Below are 21,865 nucleotides of genomic sequence, written 5' to 3'. Positions count from 1 at the left end.
ACCAAATATTAATGCGTGTGTCTTACTCTCAGTGTTAAACCCTCGTCATGAGTTCCAAGTGTCTTCCAAGTGGAAACTAAGTGGACGGATTTATTTTGGATTAGCGTATACGAAGACTGGAGGTGACGGAATGAGGCATCTATCAGTCAAGCACCTGTCCCAAACACGACAGGTCTTGCAGCTGTGATAAAACTCAATAGTACTTTAGAATTGCTACCAACGACGCTTTAGAACAGTGGTTCTCAACATCGGGGGTTCAAAATAATTTGCGGTACCTCATGTGCACAACTACATGTGGGCACTACTGGCACACCAATAAAAAGAAAGAAAGAAAAAAAACAACAATAACAAATTACTTCTCCCTACCTTAGCTTTGCATCAGAGAAATCTAACCCAGTGCACAACGTTTGTGGCTCTCTCATGCTCTATTCTCATGTTGAGTTGCACAGGTGAAGAAGGCTTGGAAGCAAAAGGATGGGGTAAGATGTTTCTAACACGTCAATAAATCATAATATTTGTGTACTGTATGTACAAATGGGCACCATGTCTTTGGTAAAGATAAGCGCATTTGACTTTGATATCCTGTGGTTTTACTCAAAGCAATGTGAGAATTATTCTGCTCAGACGTACATTGTCTTGTTTTAACAAAAATTAAAATGACAAATTGTTAAAATGGAGATGTTGGAAAGGACGCTGAACACAAAAAATAGTGACTGTGTTTTAGTGAATGAGCTCCCTCTGTTTCTGTGTTCACTGAATCCCTCGCGATCGCAAAAATAAATAAAAGCTGTGCTGTTGTCAGATGCAATCCATTCATCTACAGGCATCTGTTTATCAATACGGTGGTTTACAGACCTGAATTTCACAGACAAGCCAGGTGACACCCAAAAAAAACCCCGCTGTACTTGTCCAATGGTGGCAGCCAATGGTTGGATTCCATTTGCCGAATATAAACTGTAGTTAATGACTTCAACAGGTCAGAAACATTTTGGTTGAAACCATAAAAATGAAAAACAGAGAGGAAATCCCATGGCATTTAGAAGTGTGCATAATAGTTGTCTGTAGTTGTCTTTAAAAGTAGGAAGGTCTCCTATGGAAACAAAATTCCCCTGCCAGGCTTCCCTGAAACCACTTCTTGAAAAATAAAATAAAATATACTACTAAGGATCCTACATTTGTGTCTTAAATTGCCTGTCAAAGGCATCCACATACTTTAAGTGAGGTTCTTAAAATGTCTTCATTGTTGGTGTGTACTGTTGATCAAGGGTCACCAACGTGGTGCCCATGGGCATGTGATGGCCCCCAAGCTAAAAATAGCTCATGTAGCTTTTGGGCTGTTCCTGTGAATTTAGGGTACACACTTGCCTCTGCTGATGATCTTTTTCAACTAATCTGTAACAGTGGAACATAAGGCAACTGGAACAAAATACGGAGAAATCGGAACATTTGGCATCTCTGACATCTGCTGGCTCAAACCTGAAACGTTCTGTGAGGTGCTACTTTTCTTGGGAATGAAATCCCCTGAGCCCACATCTGCTTCTTCTGAAGCCATTTCAAAACACGTTATTGTTACAAAACACATGGTGCACGTTAATACTAATTGGTTTGTGTGACCCGCCCACCAATAGCATGCGACATCAGATTGGTGACTTTGGAGGAATGTTCGGGAGACGACATGTTCAGTATGTGTCCAATAGTTGACACAACTGTGATTATATTTTTTCCATTGTTATTTTCTTCTGACACTCTGAAGCTTCTTTGACATTTTTTCTCGAGTGTGACCTCCTGTGCTACACCTTCCATGTTATATGTTCCATCCTCTCTCACATTTACACTCTCTCGCTCTTTACCATCAAAGTGTTGACACATCTCTTTCATGTGGAGCGTCTTCATAAGTCATTCCCTTTGTGCCCCCCCCCCCCTTCACTTGATTCTCCGAGGAGACGCTGAGTGCGTCTTAGAGGGATCAATCCCCAGGCAACTGCACAGCTGCTCCGCTTCTTATCTTTTTCTGCTCGCTTTTCTTTCTGTCGGATCGGTCTCATCCGAATCTTATTGTCAAGGGTTGGATGTAAGCAGGCATCCTTTCACACCCTTCTTCCAGAGAACACGACTGAAAGTTAGACAGTGGAAATATGCCCGAGCTTGGAGAAACCCTCTATAATACATGAGACTTTTTCAAAACTTTGTTCCATTCAGTTGCTTGTTTTTCATTAATGGATCATTTGAAAATATTATTTACATACATTTGAATACAGTTGCTTTGTACAATGGCTTCCTTCATAGCAATGGGAAGCCTGGCAAACTACTTTTTTTAAACTTTTTTTTTGAGTGCATTCTTAACACTATGTGACAAGAGTAAAACCATGGTGTTCGTGTTACACCTGCTTCTGTTGGGCAAATCTGCAAAAAAATAAAATAAAAAAATTGTCAGCATGCACCTGCTCTTACACACATGCACACACAAACCCACTCACTCGAACGCTTTGGTGGCAGCTAGGCGACGTCGAGGCCGTGAAGGGTCAGTCATTAATAAAGTGGACCAGATGGTTTGTCTGGAACACTACTGTGCTGAGTGGCCGAGGGAGGGAGGGAAGGAGGGATGGATGGATGGAGAAGGAGAGAAAGCAAGTAAAAAAAATGGATTTGGAACTAGAATGAAAAGAATACGTACTGGGGAAGCAGCCATTGAGCTTTGGAGTGGCACTGTGCCCTTCGATAGCGCTCACCATCTTTGTTCATCTGTCAAATGTATTAGCTGAAAGTTCACATCAATTAGCTGGGGGGTCATTGGCGATTTGTAGCTGGCTTGCATGATGTGTGCCAGCGAATGGATTGCCTGCTCCATGAACACATTTAACAGTAGACAATACTGTTTTTTAGTTGGTTTTTGTTTTGTTTTTTTGTGTTTATTGTTATTCCCATCCATGTAATTTATTTAGTAAGTGGATAGAAACAAATCAACAGGACGAGGCGGTGTATCCAAACGAATTTGGCTCACCCTTTCAAAACAGAAATGTTGCAGAATGTTCATATTTAGGTCAGGGCTTGGGTCAATAAATATCATTTCAGTTCAGAATGGAGTCATGTCAAAACAAATATCAGAAGAGTGGTTGCTTTTTTTGTGTGCATTGCAAGATGATTAGCTGCGATATTGGCACCGCGAGAACGAACTCAACAGAGCTGATCTGATCTGTTTTGTTTAACGTTAACTGCACATGAAAAGGCAACCGGTGATGAACTCGGGTAATCAGCAAAGGCCGATGTCTTGGGCCAGTGGTCTAGGCCAACTGACTAATTAGGCAAGCAAAGAAAACACACAAGAGTTAGAGACGGTCCAGCTGTGAGGAGGTCCAGGTGCTTAGTGCTATCTGTAAGTTATTGCCTATTGTAGTCTGTGATATATGAGAGAAAGCCACATGAAGAGTAGAGCAGAAGCAGATGGAAGGAAAATAAGACCACAGGGATGGAGGGAGAGTTGGGAGCTTGTAGAGAATATAAGGACGTGAATGCTATTAGCTGGGATCTCCATAATCATCCCCAGGTGACCGGAACTTAGCCTTGATAAATGGACTTGCTGAATGGAGTCTGTGTGTGCGTTGGGCTGTCTGAATGCCAGAAAAGGTTTCCAGTGAGCAGCTGCCGAAGCGAGTGAGAGCAGAAAAAGAAGTGATGGTGAAAGAGATTAGTTGCTCTGTTGGGACTGTATTTTTAATTTCCCCAGATTGTAATTGTTTAAGGACTCCATTACCCACGAGGCCTTGGTGCAGCTGCCCTCAAAGTGAAACACCTGGCCAGCTACTGGGAGCAACTCTCCTAGAGTGTTGCTATCATTCATCGACGCCATGATGCAAATGCAAACACTGTCCCAAACGCAAAGTCTTCCTCCGTAATGAATATCACGGGACCCAATAATACTTGACCAGAGGCAACAAGCATTAAGTGTGAGGTGATGCTGAAGTTGCTGTCTGGGGTCATGTAGGACATGCACATGATTAATGAGTTTGAAGGCATGACGTAGTCCATGTTTTCTTTTTTTTCTTCAGATTTCACTTTTACATGCTCATATTTAAATGTGGCAAAAACACTTCTTCGCCATCTCAAAATCTCTGCAAGGGCGTCATTCCATGGCTGTAAGTTGTAGCAGGGAACTCATCGTTGAAGTGAGACAATTTAACATGCATCCAAAAGGGATGCTTCATTCCAATCTTTGTGCTATAATTTAATCTTTGAGTTATTTGTTTACCCTAAACTCTCTATAGAGAATTGTAACCAAATTGTTTTGCTGTTCGGTGTTTTGAAGCACACGCATTATTATAGCGCGCCCCCGAGAGATGCTGCGTGTAATCACTTTATTAATCGTCTATGTACTGGGGTTTGCTAACTTGCAATGTCTCATCACACGGTGTAGTGACTTATCATATTAGAAACGACAACCACAATGCTAAACAATATCGTTGTTGAAGTAAACTCTCTTTACTTTAGGCCTTTGTAGCTGATACCTTGGAGTGTCGTTTTTGCCAATCGTTTCAGTCCAAAGTTAGTTCTTTATTTATTTATGGGCAACACTGCCTTGCCCAGCTCAGCTCATGCTACAGGTACGCCTGTGCTTGGCCTCATGGACATACATGTACAGTGTACACATGTGCACAAACTCATTTTGCAACCACCTGTCTTGTGATTTGAATTTCTCATAAAGGTACCCGTTTATGGTCGGCCCAGTGGTTCAGTGATTAGTGTGCCAACCTCACAGTGCAAGAGGTACTGGGTTCAATTCCAGCTCCGGCCTCCCTGTGTGGAGTTTGCATGTTCTCCCCGGGCCTGCATGGGTTTTCTCTGGGTACTCCGGTTTCCTCCCACATTCCTAAAACATGCATGGCAGGCTGATTGAACACTCTAAATTGTCCCTCGGTGTTGGTGTGAGTGTGGATGGTTGTTCGTCTCTGTGTGCCCTGAGATTGGCTGGCAACCGGTTCAGGGTGTACCCCGTCTACTGCCCGAAAACGGCTGGGATAGGCTCCAGCACCCCCCGCGATCCTTGTGAGGATAAAGCGGCTCAGAAAATGGATAGATGGAAGGAACCCATTTATTCCTAGGGTTAGTGTTAAAATGTCTATTTTATGGGATTTAGGAATGCCGTTTCCAACATTTTTCATTTTGTACAACTTTAACTCTAAATGGCAGTCAAATACTGTATATGTTTGCAGGAATCCAAATGTCCTAAAACCCCTTGCATACCATCACCCAACTAAACAGTTTGGAACTAAACATGCCCAGGCACGATAATTTCATGACATCATTTTCTGTAGGGCGCACTGTAATGGCAAATCCCATTTCAACTTGCAATATTTCAAGCATGGGCAACAACATTTCACATGCTCAGACATCAGATTAAGTTGCAATGTGCTGCGGTTGTCTGGGATTTTCCTCTGTGAATCTGGAAACTGTTCATCAATTACAAGGCTAGATGATGTACCTCTTTTCACAGGTGAAAAATAATTAAGCCTTTGTATAGTTATAAAAGTTATCAAAGACCAAGGCCAATTTCTTCATTCAGAAAAGATCAGCCTCATGCGGACTCCTAATCCACACAAAATGTGCGCGCACAAAACAGAAACATCTTCACACATGCATGTACCGTGATGTTCATAAAATAAGGAGGTTTTAGAGTTATCGGCAACCATGTGTGTGCCACTCTGTCCGTGTAGGCATCCATGAAAAGTCACTTCCTGTTAGTCACAGCATCTGTCTCTAGTGGCAACAACAGATGGACGTCATGGTAACAACTATCATTTCCCGTCATGTTGATGGCAAAGCCGCATAGACGCATTGGCTTTGCATTGTTGGGTTGCCACTGACACAACATTGACGGCATGCTAGATTAAGTTTTCTGGTTTAAAGACAGCACACACACACACACACACACTCAAGCAGCCTATTCTATTACATTATTAGAACTTGGCAATTGTGCATTAACGTTACTGTCATGTTGGCGCAAATGTGGGCTGATATCTGTGATTTTGAAATGAAAAATGTGTTCATCTTAAACCATCCATTTGATGGAAAATGGTGTATTCGAACATGAAAGTCATTGATTCATTTCAACATTAGAACAAAGTATCACACATAATCAATCCAGGCTGACCTCTCCTACCTGGAGCAGCCAGGTTAATTGAACATGCGTAATGCTGAAGTCTGCACATGACAATCTTGCATTACTCTTTTGAAGATGACATTAAGAAGGAGATTCTTTATGATTTCAGGACTTGGTCATCTTTAATGCTTAGTTCATTGTTGCACACCCAATCTGTAGATTGAGTTTTTCCGCAGTTTATCATTCCATCTAGTTCCGTTTCTATAATAGGTATTTTATTTGTTAATTTTATTAGGCCATTTCAAATGCATCCAGCAACTTTAGTGTATGTGTGGGGGTGTGTGCACGCATGTGTGTACGCGTGCACGTTTGCGTCTGTGTAAACTGCATGGGGATTGAGAAATCCTAACCTGCGGTCACATCTCTGTTGTGGTTTTATGCGTGCACGCACACACACACACACACACACACACGATGTATGGGGGTCGAGAGTGGGGTGTAGAAGTAGACAGAATGGTTCTAAGGAGTGATGATGAGAGGATTGCTCTCACCTAAGATGCTCCAGGCATGTATAGTGAGATCCATCAACTAAGGGGTGGGGGAGAGGATTGGAGAGTCAGGGGGAGAGAGTGAAGAGTGAATAAGTGCGAGTGCTCCCATCCTGTGGGGAAATATAGCAGATGAGGAACAAGTGAGGTACCGAGGGATACATGGAAAGCCAAAGAAAAGATTGGGAAGAGAGAGAAAGAGAGACAGAGACAGGTTTTGCGTCAATGTGGCGAGCCCCTTGACTGAGAGTGCTAGAGGGACTTAGGTAAAAGCCAAAGAAACTCAGATGTAGACCATGGAAAATGGTTCTCAGATTGCAGTTTGAGCCTTTAGGGAGCAAATAATTAGGAAAAGAATCAGAATCATCTTTATTGGCCAAGTATGTAGAACACATTGGGAAAAGATTGGGAGTGGTCATTGGGTTGAAGAAATGTGTGAACATAGGAATATAGGGTACCCTGAGGCGTGATGAGGTGATGAAATAGTTGCGTCTTGCAGGATAATGTTGGTGAAATAACAGATTTGACACAAATTCATTCGGCTACCCTGGAATATGATCCTTACTATACTTGTATACTATAAAAAGTAAGGCCCTCTTACTACCAAAAAAAACAACAACAACCCAAAATGATGTCATGTTTGCTGAAGCTACAGTGATGACTGCATGTTGAAGCAGAGCAACCAGCTTTTTGCTGCCTGTGTACGGAAGTAAGCCTGAGGACATGAGCTCAACCCTTTACCGATCAGAATTGAGTGGAATAAAGCTAGAGAAAGAATTGGAAATTATTACAAAGTTCCTTGTAGCAATAGCGGCAAGTCCATACAGCCTTTCCCCCTCAGCCAGCCATGGCCTAATCAGTGGGCTAATTACGCCTCTTTGTAACTGTGTCAGCGTCATGTCACTGATTGCATTAACAAGTGCTGTGTATCAAACACTCACGTCTCAAGCCTGTGCGTCTTGTTACACATCGCAAAGGTTAAGGCTGGACTGAGCATAAATTGAATTGAAAAAAAAAAGCTTTCTGATATGAGTGGTTGTCAAAATTCTCCATCTCTCTTCCTTTGTCTTCATTTCATATTTTACAAAGTGAGTGGAATCCTGCAGGCGTTGCTGTTAGCCGTAATGATTTTTCTCCCATCTGCTGAAGTGACCCATAAGTTAATAAGTCAAGATAAATTGCATGTCTTACGTCTTTACACCATATGCCATGCTTTTACCTTACATTAAGCAGGACTAGCCTACTGAAATGGAACAATTTTAAGGCTAGGTCTCCAATATTAATATTCGACATGGTTGTTGTCAAAGCTGTAAGCACAAGTCCAAAATGTTGCCAATGATTTTCACATCTTGAATCAGGTCGGATACCAAAGCCAAAGTTCTTCCAGTTTGAGTTAATTAATGTTGCATTCAAGTTGTAGATTGCATATGTTTTGTTTATCTTTATCTTGACATTGCATTCCTCGTTTTTCTTTTTTTCTTTTCAATCACAGAAGAAACAACGGACAAAAGAACTATCTCAACTCTTTCACTCCTACAACCCTTACGACCACAAGGTAAGACTGCATTTTTCTTTTTCTTTTTTTTTCTTTTCTCCTTCCACGTTGACATGTGTCTTTGTCCATTTCCATCAGTATGCACTTGTTTCATCATCAGCTTGCGTCTTCCTTAATCGGGCTTCAGAAGAAGCCCCTCACTTGACAGCAGTAGTTGTCAGTCATCATTCATGTATTGTCTTAAGGGCTGTGATGATTTTGTTTTACACTTACGGGGGGGGTCGTCTCTTGTCAGCAATCTTGTGGAGAAGAGCATGTGAAGTGTTGGCTCCTGATTACAATGGGGACTCCGTTTTCCTTTGAGTTGGATGCTCAGGATTTAACTATATAGCCCGGTGATCAGTTTGGACTGAATTCAGTGATGCATTTCACATCGTGTACAAGGCAGAAGCGCCATCAACTAAATTATTTGGACAATCAGGGTGATTATCACTCTTCTTTTTTGGAGAGCTTTACTTTTCATCACAGAGAGCCTCTTCTTACTGTGTGAAATTCCCGATTTTTTTTTTTCTAGTCATAGTTTTTAGGAAACCATCACACACAAAATAGAGCGACTAAATATTTATTTACGTTGTATTTGTCTTCATGCATAGAAAATGAACTTGAAAGTCATACAAATCTGAACATGTGATGTTCTGATATATTTGCCTCTATCACACAAATGATTTCACAAATCTTCTATCCCACAATGTCTGGTCAATCCCAGAATGTTCATGTGGCTCTGCGTCCATTTCCAGAGATTGTAGACGAGCAAAATAAATCCCTGTGCATCACAAGTCCGGATAGCTGGGAGATACGCTTTGCTAAAAAAATCCAATGTCAAGCATGAGCCATCCCAGATCCGCCAAGGTCTTCCTGTCCTTGCCTCCATCCATTCACTGAGGAAATGTGGAGGCAAATCATCTTTTATTAAACCCACATACTGCAGGCGTTAGTCCGATCATATCACTCATTTTACATTAGACTGTATGGTTGCATGGCCTTTTGGTTTATAGATTAGGAAAAGTATTGTGGGTTGACATCAGTGTGCGGTTTGTATACATGTGTAACAGCAAGAATGCATGTGTACAAGGTGTAGGGATAAGTCTTCGTCTTTACGGCAATTATTGCTAATATGTATTCGACAAGGTAGGCAAAGGTCATTAATCAAGGCTGAGTTGCGGAGGGGGCTGTTGTGTGTTGTGGGCCTTTATTGTTTCAAAGCTGCAGGCTACAAGCCTCAATGAAACAATGCTATTTAAATCAACTAATTGTTTTATTACCAAGATTCTGTCTTCACATACCCGTTACAAATGAAAAATTCCGAGAGAGGTAAATGTCAACCTTCAATATTGACACTCAATGGGATTAATGGAATGAGCTTGCTTCTTGATTGATCTTTCTATCTTCCTGTCATGTAGGTGACCTCAGTTAAAAAAAAAAAAAAGTTTTACATTTAAATATGACATTAGATTACACGTTTTTATGCATACGTACATACAGTGTTGAACACTGGCCCCCTGGTGTGTGTTTTAAGAGACAAGTTGTGAGTGGATGTGCCTCTGTGTGTGTTTGCAATGATTAATGTGAAGTATCCTGTAGCCAGATGGTGCTGAACTAGGGCCATCCATCAGCAATGAAAAGACCAGTGGGCAGAATCCTGGCAGAGCACTTTGTCTAGGGCCAATGCCCTGCACCACACACACACACACACACACACACACACACACACACACACACACACACACACACACACACACACACAATAGGGTTTATAATGAACTTGCAGCAATTTCCCTCTGTTTCTGAATGCCAGATCTCAAATATTAGTCCAAGATTTTTCATCCAGCAGTTTTTTTTCATGTTTTCTTTTTTTTTTTCTCGAGTAGTACAATTAACTAGACAAGAAACATAAAGGATCTTGAAGAGCTCAAATAAACTGTGTTAAATGTTGATGGTCAACTGGTTGTTATGAGCATTTAGTAGAAAAAGATTGGAAAAGTTACGCAACACACTGACACTCAGGTTAGCACGCACGTCTCACAGTAGGGGAATTGTGCTTGCTTGTCAGTTGGCAAGTTACTTTCTGTTTCTTGGGGGGGTATCTTGTTGACCCAATGTGTGTGATTGCCCACTCGTCCTGGCTTGTTCCCAGCAATGTAGTGATACTCCAGAGAAAATGTGCTTTGCTCAGCACAGAGATACTGCCAGGGTGTGTGACTTGTATAAAAATACAAGACACAAGCTTTCACCTCTTAAGTTTTTTGCCCCTGAGCCTTGGCCCTGCCAGGTCAAAGTTCTGAGACTCATGCCCGGATGTGTGTGTGTGTGTGTGTGTGTGTGTGTGTGTGTGTGTGTGTGTGTGTGTGTGTGTGTGTGTGTGTGTGTGTGTGTGTGTGTGTGTGTGTGTGTGTGTGTGCGCGTGTGTGTGTGTGTGCATTCAGCCGGTTCTCAGAGTGCTTACAGTGCCCCTTGCCCCTGTCACCGTGCACTGTCATAATCTCCCGAGAACATACAAATACAGATGCCCACATCCATTTTCCATGCTGTGCGCATAGGCCTGACTGACAAGAGTGACAGTTTGCCTTGCAGCTAGAGAGAAGGGACAAGCTGTCAACATGGACCGCTGCACCTGCTCAGCGCCACCAGGGATGCCCCAAAATTGAAAATATGAATAAAATGCAGTTTGAAAAAAAGGAAATAGGTAGAGGCGCTTGAAATGGGGGAGGATAATGCAAAACCAATGAGCAAGCGGTTGTGGAAAATAAATGTAATTGCTCACAATAAATGACCCCCTCCCACCTTCCGTTTTTGTGAATTCCCACTATGCCTTGTAATGTTGACGTAATTATCATTTGTCACAAAGAAGAAAAAAAAACACCGGAAGAAGTTAATTAGTCTAACAAGTCTCTCTCTCCCCAACAGATCACTTTTAATATTTTCAACAATTAGCGTTCTGTTTTTTCCCCCCTTTGGGGATCCTAATTGTGTTTATTTGCTGAGGGATTTTTCCCAGCTGCTGCTTTATATTATTGGGAATAGCTAACCTCGATCTTTGTCAAATTTGACATTTGCTCGCCACAATTGTCCTCTCATTTTTCCTGTTAATTAATGTATTGTTTAAGTAGACAAAAGTGGCAACGGAAAGAGACAAAATATGTACATGCATACATTTAATGCACTCAGTGATTTGTTTTCTTGACACATTCTGGTTGCTTGTCTGCCCACATGAGATGCGAGTTCAGAATGCAAATCCCAGGCATCTGTTTTTACAAATTCTAATTTAGGTGAATAACTGAGGGGAGTGCCACTAACTGTCCTCAATCTTGTATTTTATTGAAATCAGGTGTACAACTTCTATGTTGCCCTATGTCGTAATGTGAGATGACCGCGCCATCCCCAAGAAGGCCGGCGGAAGAAATGGTTGTAAACGTGACATATCCTTCCTACCTTGGCTTTAAAGACACCTTTAATAAGTCTTCAGGATAATGTTACACCTCCTCTTTGATCAAAGGCTACACAAATGGAACCAGACTGGTTGACGTGCGCTTGTGCAAGCATCCGTGTGTGTGCGCAGTGATATTCCGCCCCCATTGCTATGCCGTTTATCAAAGCCATGCTTGTCTCTTGTTTTACGGTTGAACAGTAGAGTTCTATTTCTAATGTAAGCACACGGGAATCAAGTCAATTTGTGGATAAACTCAAACGTGTTACATTCCCCTTGGCGATTGGCGTCGGGCTTTAACATAGGTGGCCAAAACATGCCTAATTCAAATCAAACAAATAAATTAGCTACCACAAATGGAAAACAATCTGGCCTATTAAAACAGATGTGCTGCTTTTAATATTGTGCCATGACGACGACAGTATCGGGTCAATTTTAATATGGCGACATTGCCGTTATTCCATTCCAAGTCAGAACGTGCTGTGAACTACCCCAAATGCAGTAATAAATTCAGAGTTGGCATACCAAATACAAATAGACCAATAAGACAATACACAGTATTTTGAGTATAGAGCAAATATTCTTCTGCAAAGTGATTATGTACTCTGCTCTGTTTCCTCTTTATATTATTCCAATTTAACTACAGCAATCTGCTTCTCCCTTGATAATCGCGCCATGTGTTTGGAGTTAACTGTATGTGGCACTTCAAAACTTCGTTTCCTGACAGCAACACCAGGGTTTGCAGTCTTTCCGTTGCAGCGAGTTGGTACCTGTATAGTATGTGCGGATGTCAATCACCGACTATTGTTTTCACGATTGTCTCGTTCATGTGCTGTATGAATGTTACATCTTGACTTTATTCTTTTTTTCTTCTTCTTCTGTTGTTCTCTTTGCAGTATTTGTTGAGTCTGCTCAATTTTGGGGAAACCGTCTTACCAAAGAGGCATAAAAAAAAAAAAATTGATGTGACTTATTTTCACAATAGCTGAAGTGAGTTCTTGAGTGATTGTGTGGCTTTGATCCAAATTCACACATATTTTTGTCCAGTTCCAATTTGTAATGCCTCAGATTCTTCTGTGCTGTGGGTTTCAAAGAGTCAAAAACATGGAATAGTTGTACCAGTGGCCTAATTGCTCCCAGTCTACAAGTGGACGTGTCTCGGGCAAAAGGCGTAAAGGGTTATTATAAATTCTGCCTTATTTGCCTAATCGTTTCTCTCTCTCTCTGATTGCTGAGCACAGCTATTCCTTAGACATATGAAGCCTGTTTCAACAAAATCATTAAAATCTACATATATGTACATTCATATTGACAAAAAGAGGTTTAACTTTTGTTACTTCTTTCTGCCTGTGTTGTCCAAGAAATTCCTTGCTGGCTCTGATTCGGCCTCAATTTACCGGGCACACAAGAACACGAGGGACAGATGAATGATTCAGCACCAGGAGTTATTTGTATCGCTGATGTGGTGCGTGTTATATGCTTGCCTGTTGCTTCACCGTTTCCCATTTAAATGCCTGTTTATAGCTATGTAAAAGAGTTGCGCACAAACACAATGCTAATTAATACAGCCAAATAGTTCAGCAAATATGTGCAGGATTAATTCACCTTGCCTTGAGAGACACAAACTACGTTGGTTTGCCTTGTGAGCACAGCTTTTCATTAAACAAGCTGTGGAAAGTTGATCGCTCACTGGGAATGTACATGTGTTTACAGGCAGACACCGTTTTAAATCTTTCATTACTTATTGATTGAAAATAAAGAAGCCAACAAAATACTTTCTCTCAAGATTGCTGATCGCAGGAAATGAAAGTACACAAGGGAGCGAAAGAACAACCCGTTCAACACACACACACACACACATGCCTATCATAAAAAGTGAGGATCATAAAACTCTCATCCTGTCAGACGTTTTACAGAAAGTCTTGTTTCAATAACTTAACATTATAATATGTATGTGGATTGTCGTACAATACTCAGAGAAAACATGTCTATTTGGGAGTGGCCAATAAAACTTTCATATGGTCTGCATGCCATTCATTTGTAAAAGAAAAACAAATCCCTTCACCAAAATGCTGGGATAAATTGTCCGTTATTTTGCAAGCACCTGTTCGGAATATGTTTCCTCAATAGCATGTTCCAAAAAAAAATGACAAAGACTTATAGATAGGTATGTGTCTTATCTGTTCATCTGTGTGGGAAAGCACCAGCAGGCCGGTAACAACAGACTGACAACATCTGCTTTTTGTCTGTTGAGTCAGCAGACACAAACTCCCCACACCTGCACCTATGTATTTAGGTACAATAAAAAAAGACCATGTGACAAATTGAGTGCTGGCGTCCTAAATGTTTCTGTGATGTTAGAAGATATGGCTCAGCATGTAAATTTTTGAAAGTTTACAAATACCCTCCCCAAATTTTAAAAACTGTTTCTCAGGAAACCATCATCCAATTCCAACCATTTTAGGGAAATGTTGTCACGTTGATCCTGAAAGCATTCGACTCTTGATGATCCAAATAAAGCCTCAACTCTAACCACTGCACCGATGCGTTCAGCCGACTCCAACCGCACGCAAAGACATGCAGAACATCTGACCATAATAAACACAGCTTTTTGTCAAGTGTGCCTGCTGTCAAAACGAGCCAGACAAGTTTTGATTTGAGCCACCGCGATAATTTCATGCACAAGGATAAATATGTCAAATAGCCAAGCACTGGCAATGACGTTATTGTCAAACACTGCAAAGGATTAAGGGATCCAGCTATCATAATTGTCTGCTATTAACAGCGGGACAATTTTAGTAAAAGATTGAATTGTGTTCAGTAATGATTTACAAACGCAACAGAAAATTACATCATAGCATCAACACCTTAAATGCTATTTGTCACTCTAATCATGCACAATCCCTAAAGAGGGTGGGTGGCAGTCAGAAAACACGACCTAATGCACATTTATGCATAATAGTGTATGTAAAAATATTTTTTGAACATAAATGTTTTACATTTGGTATTCATGTACACATTTTTAACAGAAATGTAATATTATATGTCAGTATTTTCTTTTCCTGAAATTCATATAATGGTATTTCATTAAAGTTAATTTGTGAATAAAAATACAAATTTCACTCGCATTCATACTGTCAGGTACAGTATATATAATCCATCTTTTAAAATAATAACTTGATTAATAATTAAAATGTGAACTCATTAAAAATGTGATGCACTGTTGAAAATGAAATGGACATTGTTTTTGCACCTGTTCTTTTCTTTCTTACATTACTTGTGACAAACTATTATTTCTTTCTATTTAAGTCTGACAGAAAATGTATCCACACCATCAGTGATTGCTTTTTTTTTTTTTAGTCTCTTCTACATGTTTTTCTCTCTTTTTCCTCTATTTCTTTGTCTGTCTTTGTTTCCTGTTCACTGTAGCTCATCTCTGAGTGTTGATAGATAAGAGCCCAGACTTGTTGAAGCAGCTTGTTTGAAGTCTTGCCAGTGGGGGGGAAAAAGTGGACTTAGAGCTCTTAAAACAGCAAAGCAGCATCAGGGATTTTCTCTTTTCTTTGACAAGAGCAGCTTAGTTTTTCATCCTTGGTTATATTGTATGCTGTCAGAAAGGTAAATAAAGGTGAATGGGTGCAGATGCGGCTCAGGCTCATCTTTTTTTCACATTCACTTTTGCTTTTGCATGCTTATAATGCTGCAATTATTAAAACTGTTATCTCATGTAACTTTCTTTAAAATCGCATCTGTGCATCAACAGGTATGAGAATGAATATTCGAACTTCTCATTAGTAGTTTTCCACGCTTGACTCATTTTAGTCCTGTAATTTAAGCACTAAGAAAACATCTATATTTATTTTTTTGCCCATGTTTGCATCCACTTGAGCTGCTTTCTGCATTTCGTCATGAACTTACTAATCATTCACGCAAGAGTTTCATTGTCTATAAAATTGTATTAATCAAATTATTTGTTTTCTTTTTTACGTATTCAGCTTTACCATTTGAAACACATTTGCATAATTGTGAAAGATCAACTACCAAAAGGGAAGCAGATTCATCGAGAAGTTTCTTTCTGTTCATTATTATTATTATTATTGTTACTATTATTATTATTATTATTATTTTACTTCCACAAGCGTCTATCCCTCTCATCTACTATATTGCTGTCATGCCGTTAACATGAGTGTGTCCATTAAAAAGTAAAAGCAGCAGCCTGCAGGCTTGTCAGAGAATGTGATGACATGCGGCTCCTGCTGAATGAGAGCAGTGGAGATCAAAGTACTTCAGTGACCAGCTGTGTGTGTGTCCACTTATCTTCACTCGTATGTGCAATAGGTACGGATCATTTGCGTTGGAGCAAAATTGCAATCACATCATTTATTTAGTGCTGTATTATCCGATGGTGTTTTGCTAGTGTATTTTCTTTTTTCTTTTCGGTGACACCGGTCAGCATTCTAGACTGAATCTTAATGTGATGGTGTTTTTCTTGTACAGCATACATGCATACCTACAGTACACATATAGTTTAGCACACTTTGTGGACTGAATTATGTGTGTGTGTGTGTGTGTGTGTGTGTGTGTGTGTGTGTGTGTGTGTGTGTGTGTGTGTGTGTGTGTGTGTGTGTGCGCGTGTGTGTGTGTGTGTGTGTGTGCGTGTGTGTGTGTGTGAGAGAGAGAGAGAGAGAGAGAGAGAGAGAGAGAGAGAGAGAGAGAGAGAGAGAGAGAGAGAGAGAGAGACAGAAAACAAAAAAAAATGTTAATGGGTAAATGTGATGTTTCACCTTGAGGGTGAAACATTTTCCTGTAAAACTATTGGATCCAAAAAAAAAGAAAATGATGTCTAACTATCATATACTGTATGTGAATGATAAACTGCTTCACCCAAAATCTTGTTGAAAGTATACGAAAGTGTTTGTTACCACGTCACAAAAAAATGGATGTGTGTTTTTGCACATTCGTTTCAACATCCATACTCTGACGAAGACGACCATGCCTCATTGTAATTGCATTGTTTGGAGAGTGTTTTTGATGAAGACAAAGCACGCCCTGACAGAAAGTCCTCAAGCTAACGTTGAGGTAAAACACTTGCGCTAGAATTAATTTACCATCTCAGGGGTAAACATTGTGCTGTATAGAATGGAGCGGCGTCACCTGTTATTTGGTTTTGGGGGTTTTTTTCCTATGGGGTAAGGGGAGTCATTTATTTGGATGAAGTACCTGGCAATTATTTGGCGCAAGGCTTCTATTAGCTCGCATGCTATCTATCTGCCAAATTTAACTTCCACTTATCCTATTCATTTGATGTGTCATTTTTCATTATATCAGTAATTTTTGCACTAGAATAAAAACACTACAGGGAGTCTTTACAACACAATTCCATACGTCTGCTCCGACAACACCAATTTAACTTGTTTTTGGATGACACACAGTCTGAATGCTAATGCTAGGGCGGGGCGATTATGAAACAAATAATAATCATGATTATTTTGATTGTGATTGGAATCACATTTATTAAAACGATTCTCCATTGACATCAAAACTTATTATTTATTGAATGACTAAAACTCTACTCATTGATTCATGTCGATTTATCCCTGCCTGTTGAACACTTTATTCTTGAACACTCTATTGTTTTTGTCAAGTCCAAAATGATCTTGTCAATATCATGCGATGGTCAAGCCTCAAGCATAGCGACAGCAGAATCAAATACGGTACACACTTGCCATGCAACCAAAATGATGCATTGAGGTTACTTTCACAATGTCGGGAGCTTTGGCTTTCGCACTGTGCTGTTCTGCACATGAGTTGTTTTTCTCAGTTTCTAACATTTTAAAGATCGAGAAAAGCCAAAATCACCATGAAATTTTGATCAATCATCCACCCCTAGCTAATGCTTTGGTAAAGTCGTACTTAGAGTAAATATATATGTGATAAACACCTGGAGACCATGAATATGGCCAATAGAACGGCCAGAGGACATTGGGTAAATTGCAGTTGCCGCCACAAGTTCAGATGTGGGGTGGGGGAGCCAAAAGAAACCAAGTTGTTTCTACATCTCATGTTTTAGTGAATAACATTTTCAGCCAAGTGTGGATCAAACAACGGAGGTCTTCAGGTGGACAGGGGCTAGTTTGTTAATCTAATGTTTTATGAATTCATTTCCACTTGCGCTGACCTGTTTATGCCTATAGACCCCCATTGACATTAATGCATGAAGGCTCATGCTCATTAGGAAGCAAATGTATAGAGCTGGCGAAACCGCCATCAGCTGTTGTCGGCCACATAGGCCACATTCACCACAGGCTAAAATGCCAGTTTACATGTTCTACCCTGTGGCCTGTATCGTATGTGAGAAGATGTAACAATGGATTCTCTGAGACAAACAAGGTCACGACATCCTCACAGCACATTAAAAGCTCACAATGACAGCTTGAACCTTTTTTATTTGTCGGTTAACATGCTTACTTGCATATAAACATAATATAATACCACTCTGTTTTTGGAATGGTCTAGCTGTAATTTAAAAAAAAAAAGAGGTTTTTGCGCAACTATTACTAGACTGTGTTATAAACTTTCGATTCAACTCTGAATCGGCTCTTCGCTTCTATTTATAGCCTGTTAGAGGGAGTTTTATGTCCGAGTAACGATATACTGTACACAATATATATCCTGAGTTTTAAGTTTTTTATTTGACTGGCATGAAATAATGCATTTTTACTCTTAACCTTTTTCCATGTATAAAACATATTTTATTCACAAAGCATAATAGCATGATTAAAACACAAAAGAACACAACTCCACAGTGTGTAAATAAAATAAAGAAAATACCATTCAAAATATTCGGTAGAGAGACCAGTTTTCAATGCATGTCCACTTTGGTTGTGTCCATTGTAATGCAAACCCACCGGCGACCTCAACACTAAAGTCTCATGAGGAGTGACGTTTGACAATGCTACTTTTGCACCACACGACCTGGCATCCGTATCACATGCACACTGCACAAAGTCCAGTGTGCATGTAAATGCAAATCAAGTCACTAGTGACCAGCATAACTGATCACAGTAACAGTCGCTTCTTTGGGGCAGCCGTGGCCAAATCGTTAGGATCACTTGTCACCATGGGAACCCTTGAGCAAGACCCGAACTACTCCTCGGGCACCAAAGCAGCCCCCTTGCTCTAGTGAATGCCACTGACAATATGTGTTCACCATGATGGGTCAAATGCATAAGTCAATTTCTGTGTGTGCACGACACAAAGCAGATTTTTCATTGCTCTTCTACTTGTCTTGAGCATGTCACCCCTGTGCCCCAGATTAGAGAGAGACCAATATTATTTTTTTCATGGCTGTTACGGAGTGATGATTTTTAGTCAAAGAGACCACTAACCTGAACCATTTGCTGTAAAAATATTTGTCAAGTGTGAATAAAACAAACTCCCAACACTTTGTTTAAATGACATTAATTGTGTTCATTCACAGCGTTTCAGATTTACAACACGTTCATTTGCCATATTTGTCTTCAAATTCAAAGAAAAAGTGCTATGAGCTCCCAGGCTCAGCAGCATGTCTTAGAAAATTCAATAGAACGTCAACAAATAAATAGCTCCCTCCAGTAAATTGTTTTCCAAAATGTCAGTATTTCTGAAATTGCCATGATTCACATTGTTTTTTTCTTGAAACAAAAACAAAAAGTGCAGAGTTCCAAGGCACAGCAGCATTTCTTGAGGCTTGAAATAACAGTGAAATATTATAATAACAATCTTCCAGATTGTTGAAGGGAAAAAAAAGGCAGATGTCAAAATACTGTCTGTTAAAATGCCCAAATATCAGTGCGGATAATTGGCATGACCAAACAGTTCACGCTTTTTCGTGTGACCACTGGCTTGATCATGAATTGATTAGTCATGCCTGGATAGTGAAGTACAAGAATAATGTAATTGATCAGCGACTGTTGTTGTATTGCCGTTATGGAGACTTTGTAAGCTTAACAACTGAGCTAACTCAATGCCCTGCACATTAGTATAGTATATCCAATAGAGCATAGGTGTCAAACTCAGGTCCTGGAGGGCCGCTGCCCTGCATGTTTTCCAAGTCTCCCTGTTGCAACACACCTGATTCAAATGATCAGATCATCAGCAAGCTCTGCGCAAGCCTGACATTGAACCTGTTCATTTGAATCAGGTGTGTTGCAACAGGGAGACTTGGAAAACATGCAGGGAAGCGGCCCTCCAGGACCTGAGTTTGACACCTATGCAATAGAGGGTAATATCATACAGGAGACGTTTCAAAACTGTAACTTGGATCCGAGCTCCTAGTCTGCTTCATCGAGCTCTGCGGAGTGCGGATGCTTTACTTTTGTCTTGTCTGCCTGTTGGTTTGAAAGGCACAGCTGCACATTAGCAGTCTCGCCTCTGTCTGATTACTACCTGTTCCCTTTGATGAATGTTTGCCGTTTGTGGGGGTGTGCTCTCTGAGTCACTTTGAACAAGAAGATGCCCCACCTCCTCCCTCAGGATAAATCATTCGACACCATTGAATTGCTAATATCAACCGCATTTAAGAGTCGTTTGCTTCTTTAAGTCGTATCCTGCTGAATACAATATGACTTTTACTTGGGGGGGGGGGGAAATTTGGGCTTCCCCCTTCGGATAGTTGCTCTGTAGATATATGCGATGTTTTACATTGTCAATGTGCCATTTATTGATTGTTACACTTACGACAGCAATATAAGATGACATCAATTTGAACGACATGGTGTGTGCTAATCCAAGTAAGATGTTTTATTGTTCTTGATTTAATTTCCTGTAATGATTTTGCAGATGTGAGGCTTTTGCCCGACAGCGACGGCTTCCTGTCCCATGACAGAACGTCTCCAAGTTTTGCTATGCCCTAATACGTACTGTTAGGCTTTGTTGCCTTCACTCAGTTTTACTATGTCCCACTAGGTTCCTTGTTTGTCGTGGCAAAATTCTGATACAATTATCACATCATCCCATCTTGTCGTATCTCCATCCCATTCCGTCCATGGTGGCTTGAAACCGGGCTTCCGCGGCCATTGGCGTTGGAGTGTAAATGCAGCATTCGAATCTGCAAAGCACTCCGCCGCGGGTGCTTGTCAGCTATTTGTCTTTATAGTAGCCTCTGTCCTTCTTTTTTTAAAAAAAAATGTGAATTCAGCTAATATGTACTACAACATGTCCATTTTCACTTCAACTCTCGATGCCCCTTCTTTGACACATCTTAATATGGGAGCCTACATGTCGTGCTGTCGTAGGCACAATGTCCATACATTGCCCAGTAAGGTTTTTTTTTTTTTTTTTGCTCTGCCTTGAACAGCCATGACACATTAATCTTCTCTTAGCCCTGAGTGAGTGCCATATGTTATCCATTTGCATTTACAGGTATGTGAGACCAGTTCATTTTCATCAAAGTGGTTTTATATTTAAATATACTGTCATTATGATTGAGGCAATTTAATTTTTAGCTTCCGCTCTTTTTCACATTCGACTTTGGATTCATAGTAATGAATAGACAGTAAGTTGAGCTTTAGTCTTGCTACACACACCAAAACAAGTTTGAGTTAAACAAAAGAAAAAGAAAAAAAATCTAACATGAACAAGACGGCTTCCGTTGGAATATTTTTAACCAACCCAATACGTTTTTTAAAAATGGCATTTGGACGAAGACTAAAGTCTAGGCTTTGGTATTGCAAGTACAGTGAAACTCCTCTACAACAAAATCATGTTTGCAGCAAGAAATTTTTTTCAAGAGGCGGTTTTTCACTGTAGCAAATTTGATCTCAGATGTAAACACACACACACACACAGACAAACGTATGTGTACTCTTTATTTTTATTCCAACAGTGCATAAGTATGAGCACACACTTATTTGACATTTCATACAGTCAGTGTAGAAAGAAAAAAAAGGGAAAGAAATTGCAAAATTTACGATCAGCATTCACTTTCACTTACATCAATTTCTTGGATAATGTATTTTATTTTGCTTCCTCCGTCTTTCGTTTTGATCACTTTTACCCTCTCTTCCAGCGTCAGAGCGCTTCTTGTCTTAGCTGCTTGACATCCAAAGGTCCGTTTTGTAGCCATTTTAGCAATGCAACGTTCGTGCTGCGTCTGAATCTAACAATAATAAATACTTCCTGGACCCGGTGCTTTTCTTTCCACTATCTCACTGTCTCTAACTCGACCCCCCCTCGATCGCCACCCAAGACAGCGTTGCTCAGCT

General features: G+C 40.4%; 1 protein-coding gene across 1 annotated transcript in view; it reads left to right on the top strand.

Annotated features, from left to right (window-relative positions):
* The window catches only part of cdkal1 (CDK5 regulatory subunit associated protein 1-like 1), a 194,652-nt gene that overhangs the window by 139,868 nt on the left and 32,919 nt on the right, over nt 1-21,865 (top strand). Inside the window, exon 12 of the mRNA XM_086113711.1 lies at nt 8,135-8,197. Coding sequence (XP_085969837.1) covers nt 8,135-8,197 — 63 coding nt within the window. The remainder of the gene's footprint in view (nt 1-8,134; nt 8,198-21,865) is intronic.

Source organism: Hippocampus guttulatus, chromosome 6 (assembly GCF_054856545.1).
Source record: "Hippocampus guttulatus isolate MCC_2025c chromosome 6, RoL_Hgut_1.0, whole genome shotgun sequence".
In the NCBI taxonomy this organism is placed as follows: domain Eukaryota; kingdom Metazoa; phylum Chordata; class Actinopteri; order Syngnathiformes; family Syngnathidae; genus Hippocampus; species Hippocampus guttulatus.
The sequence above is the reverse complement of the archived record's forward strand: the minus strand, read 5'-3'. Positions and strand labels throughout refer to the sequence as shown.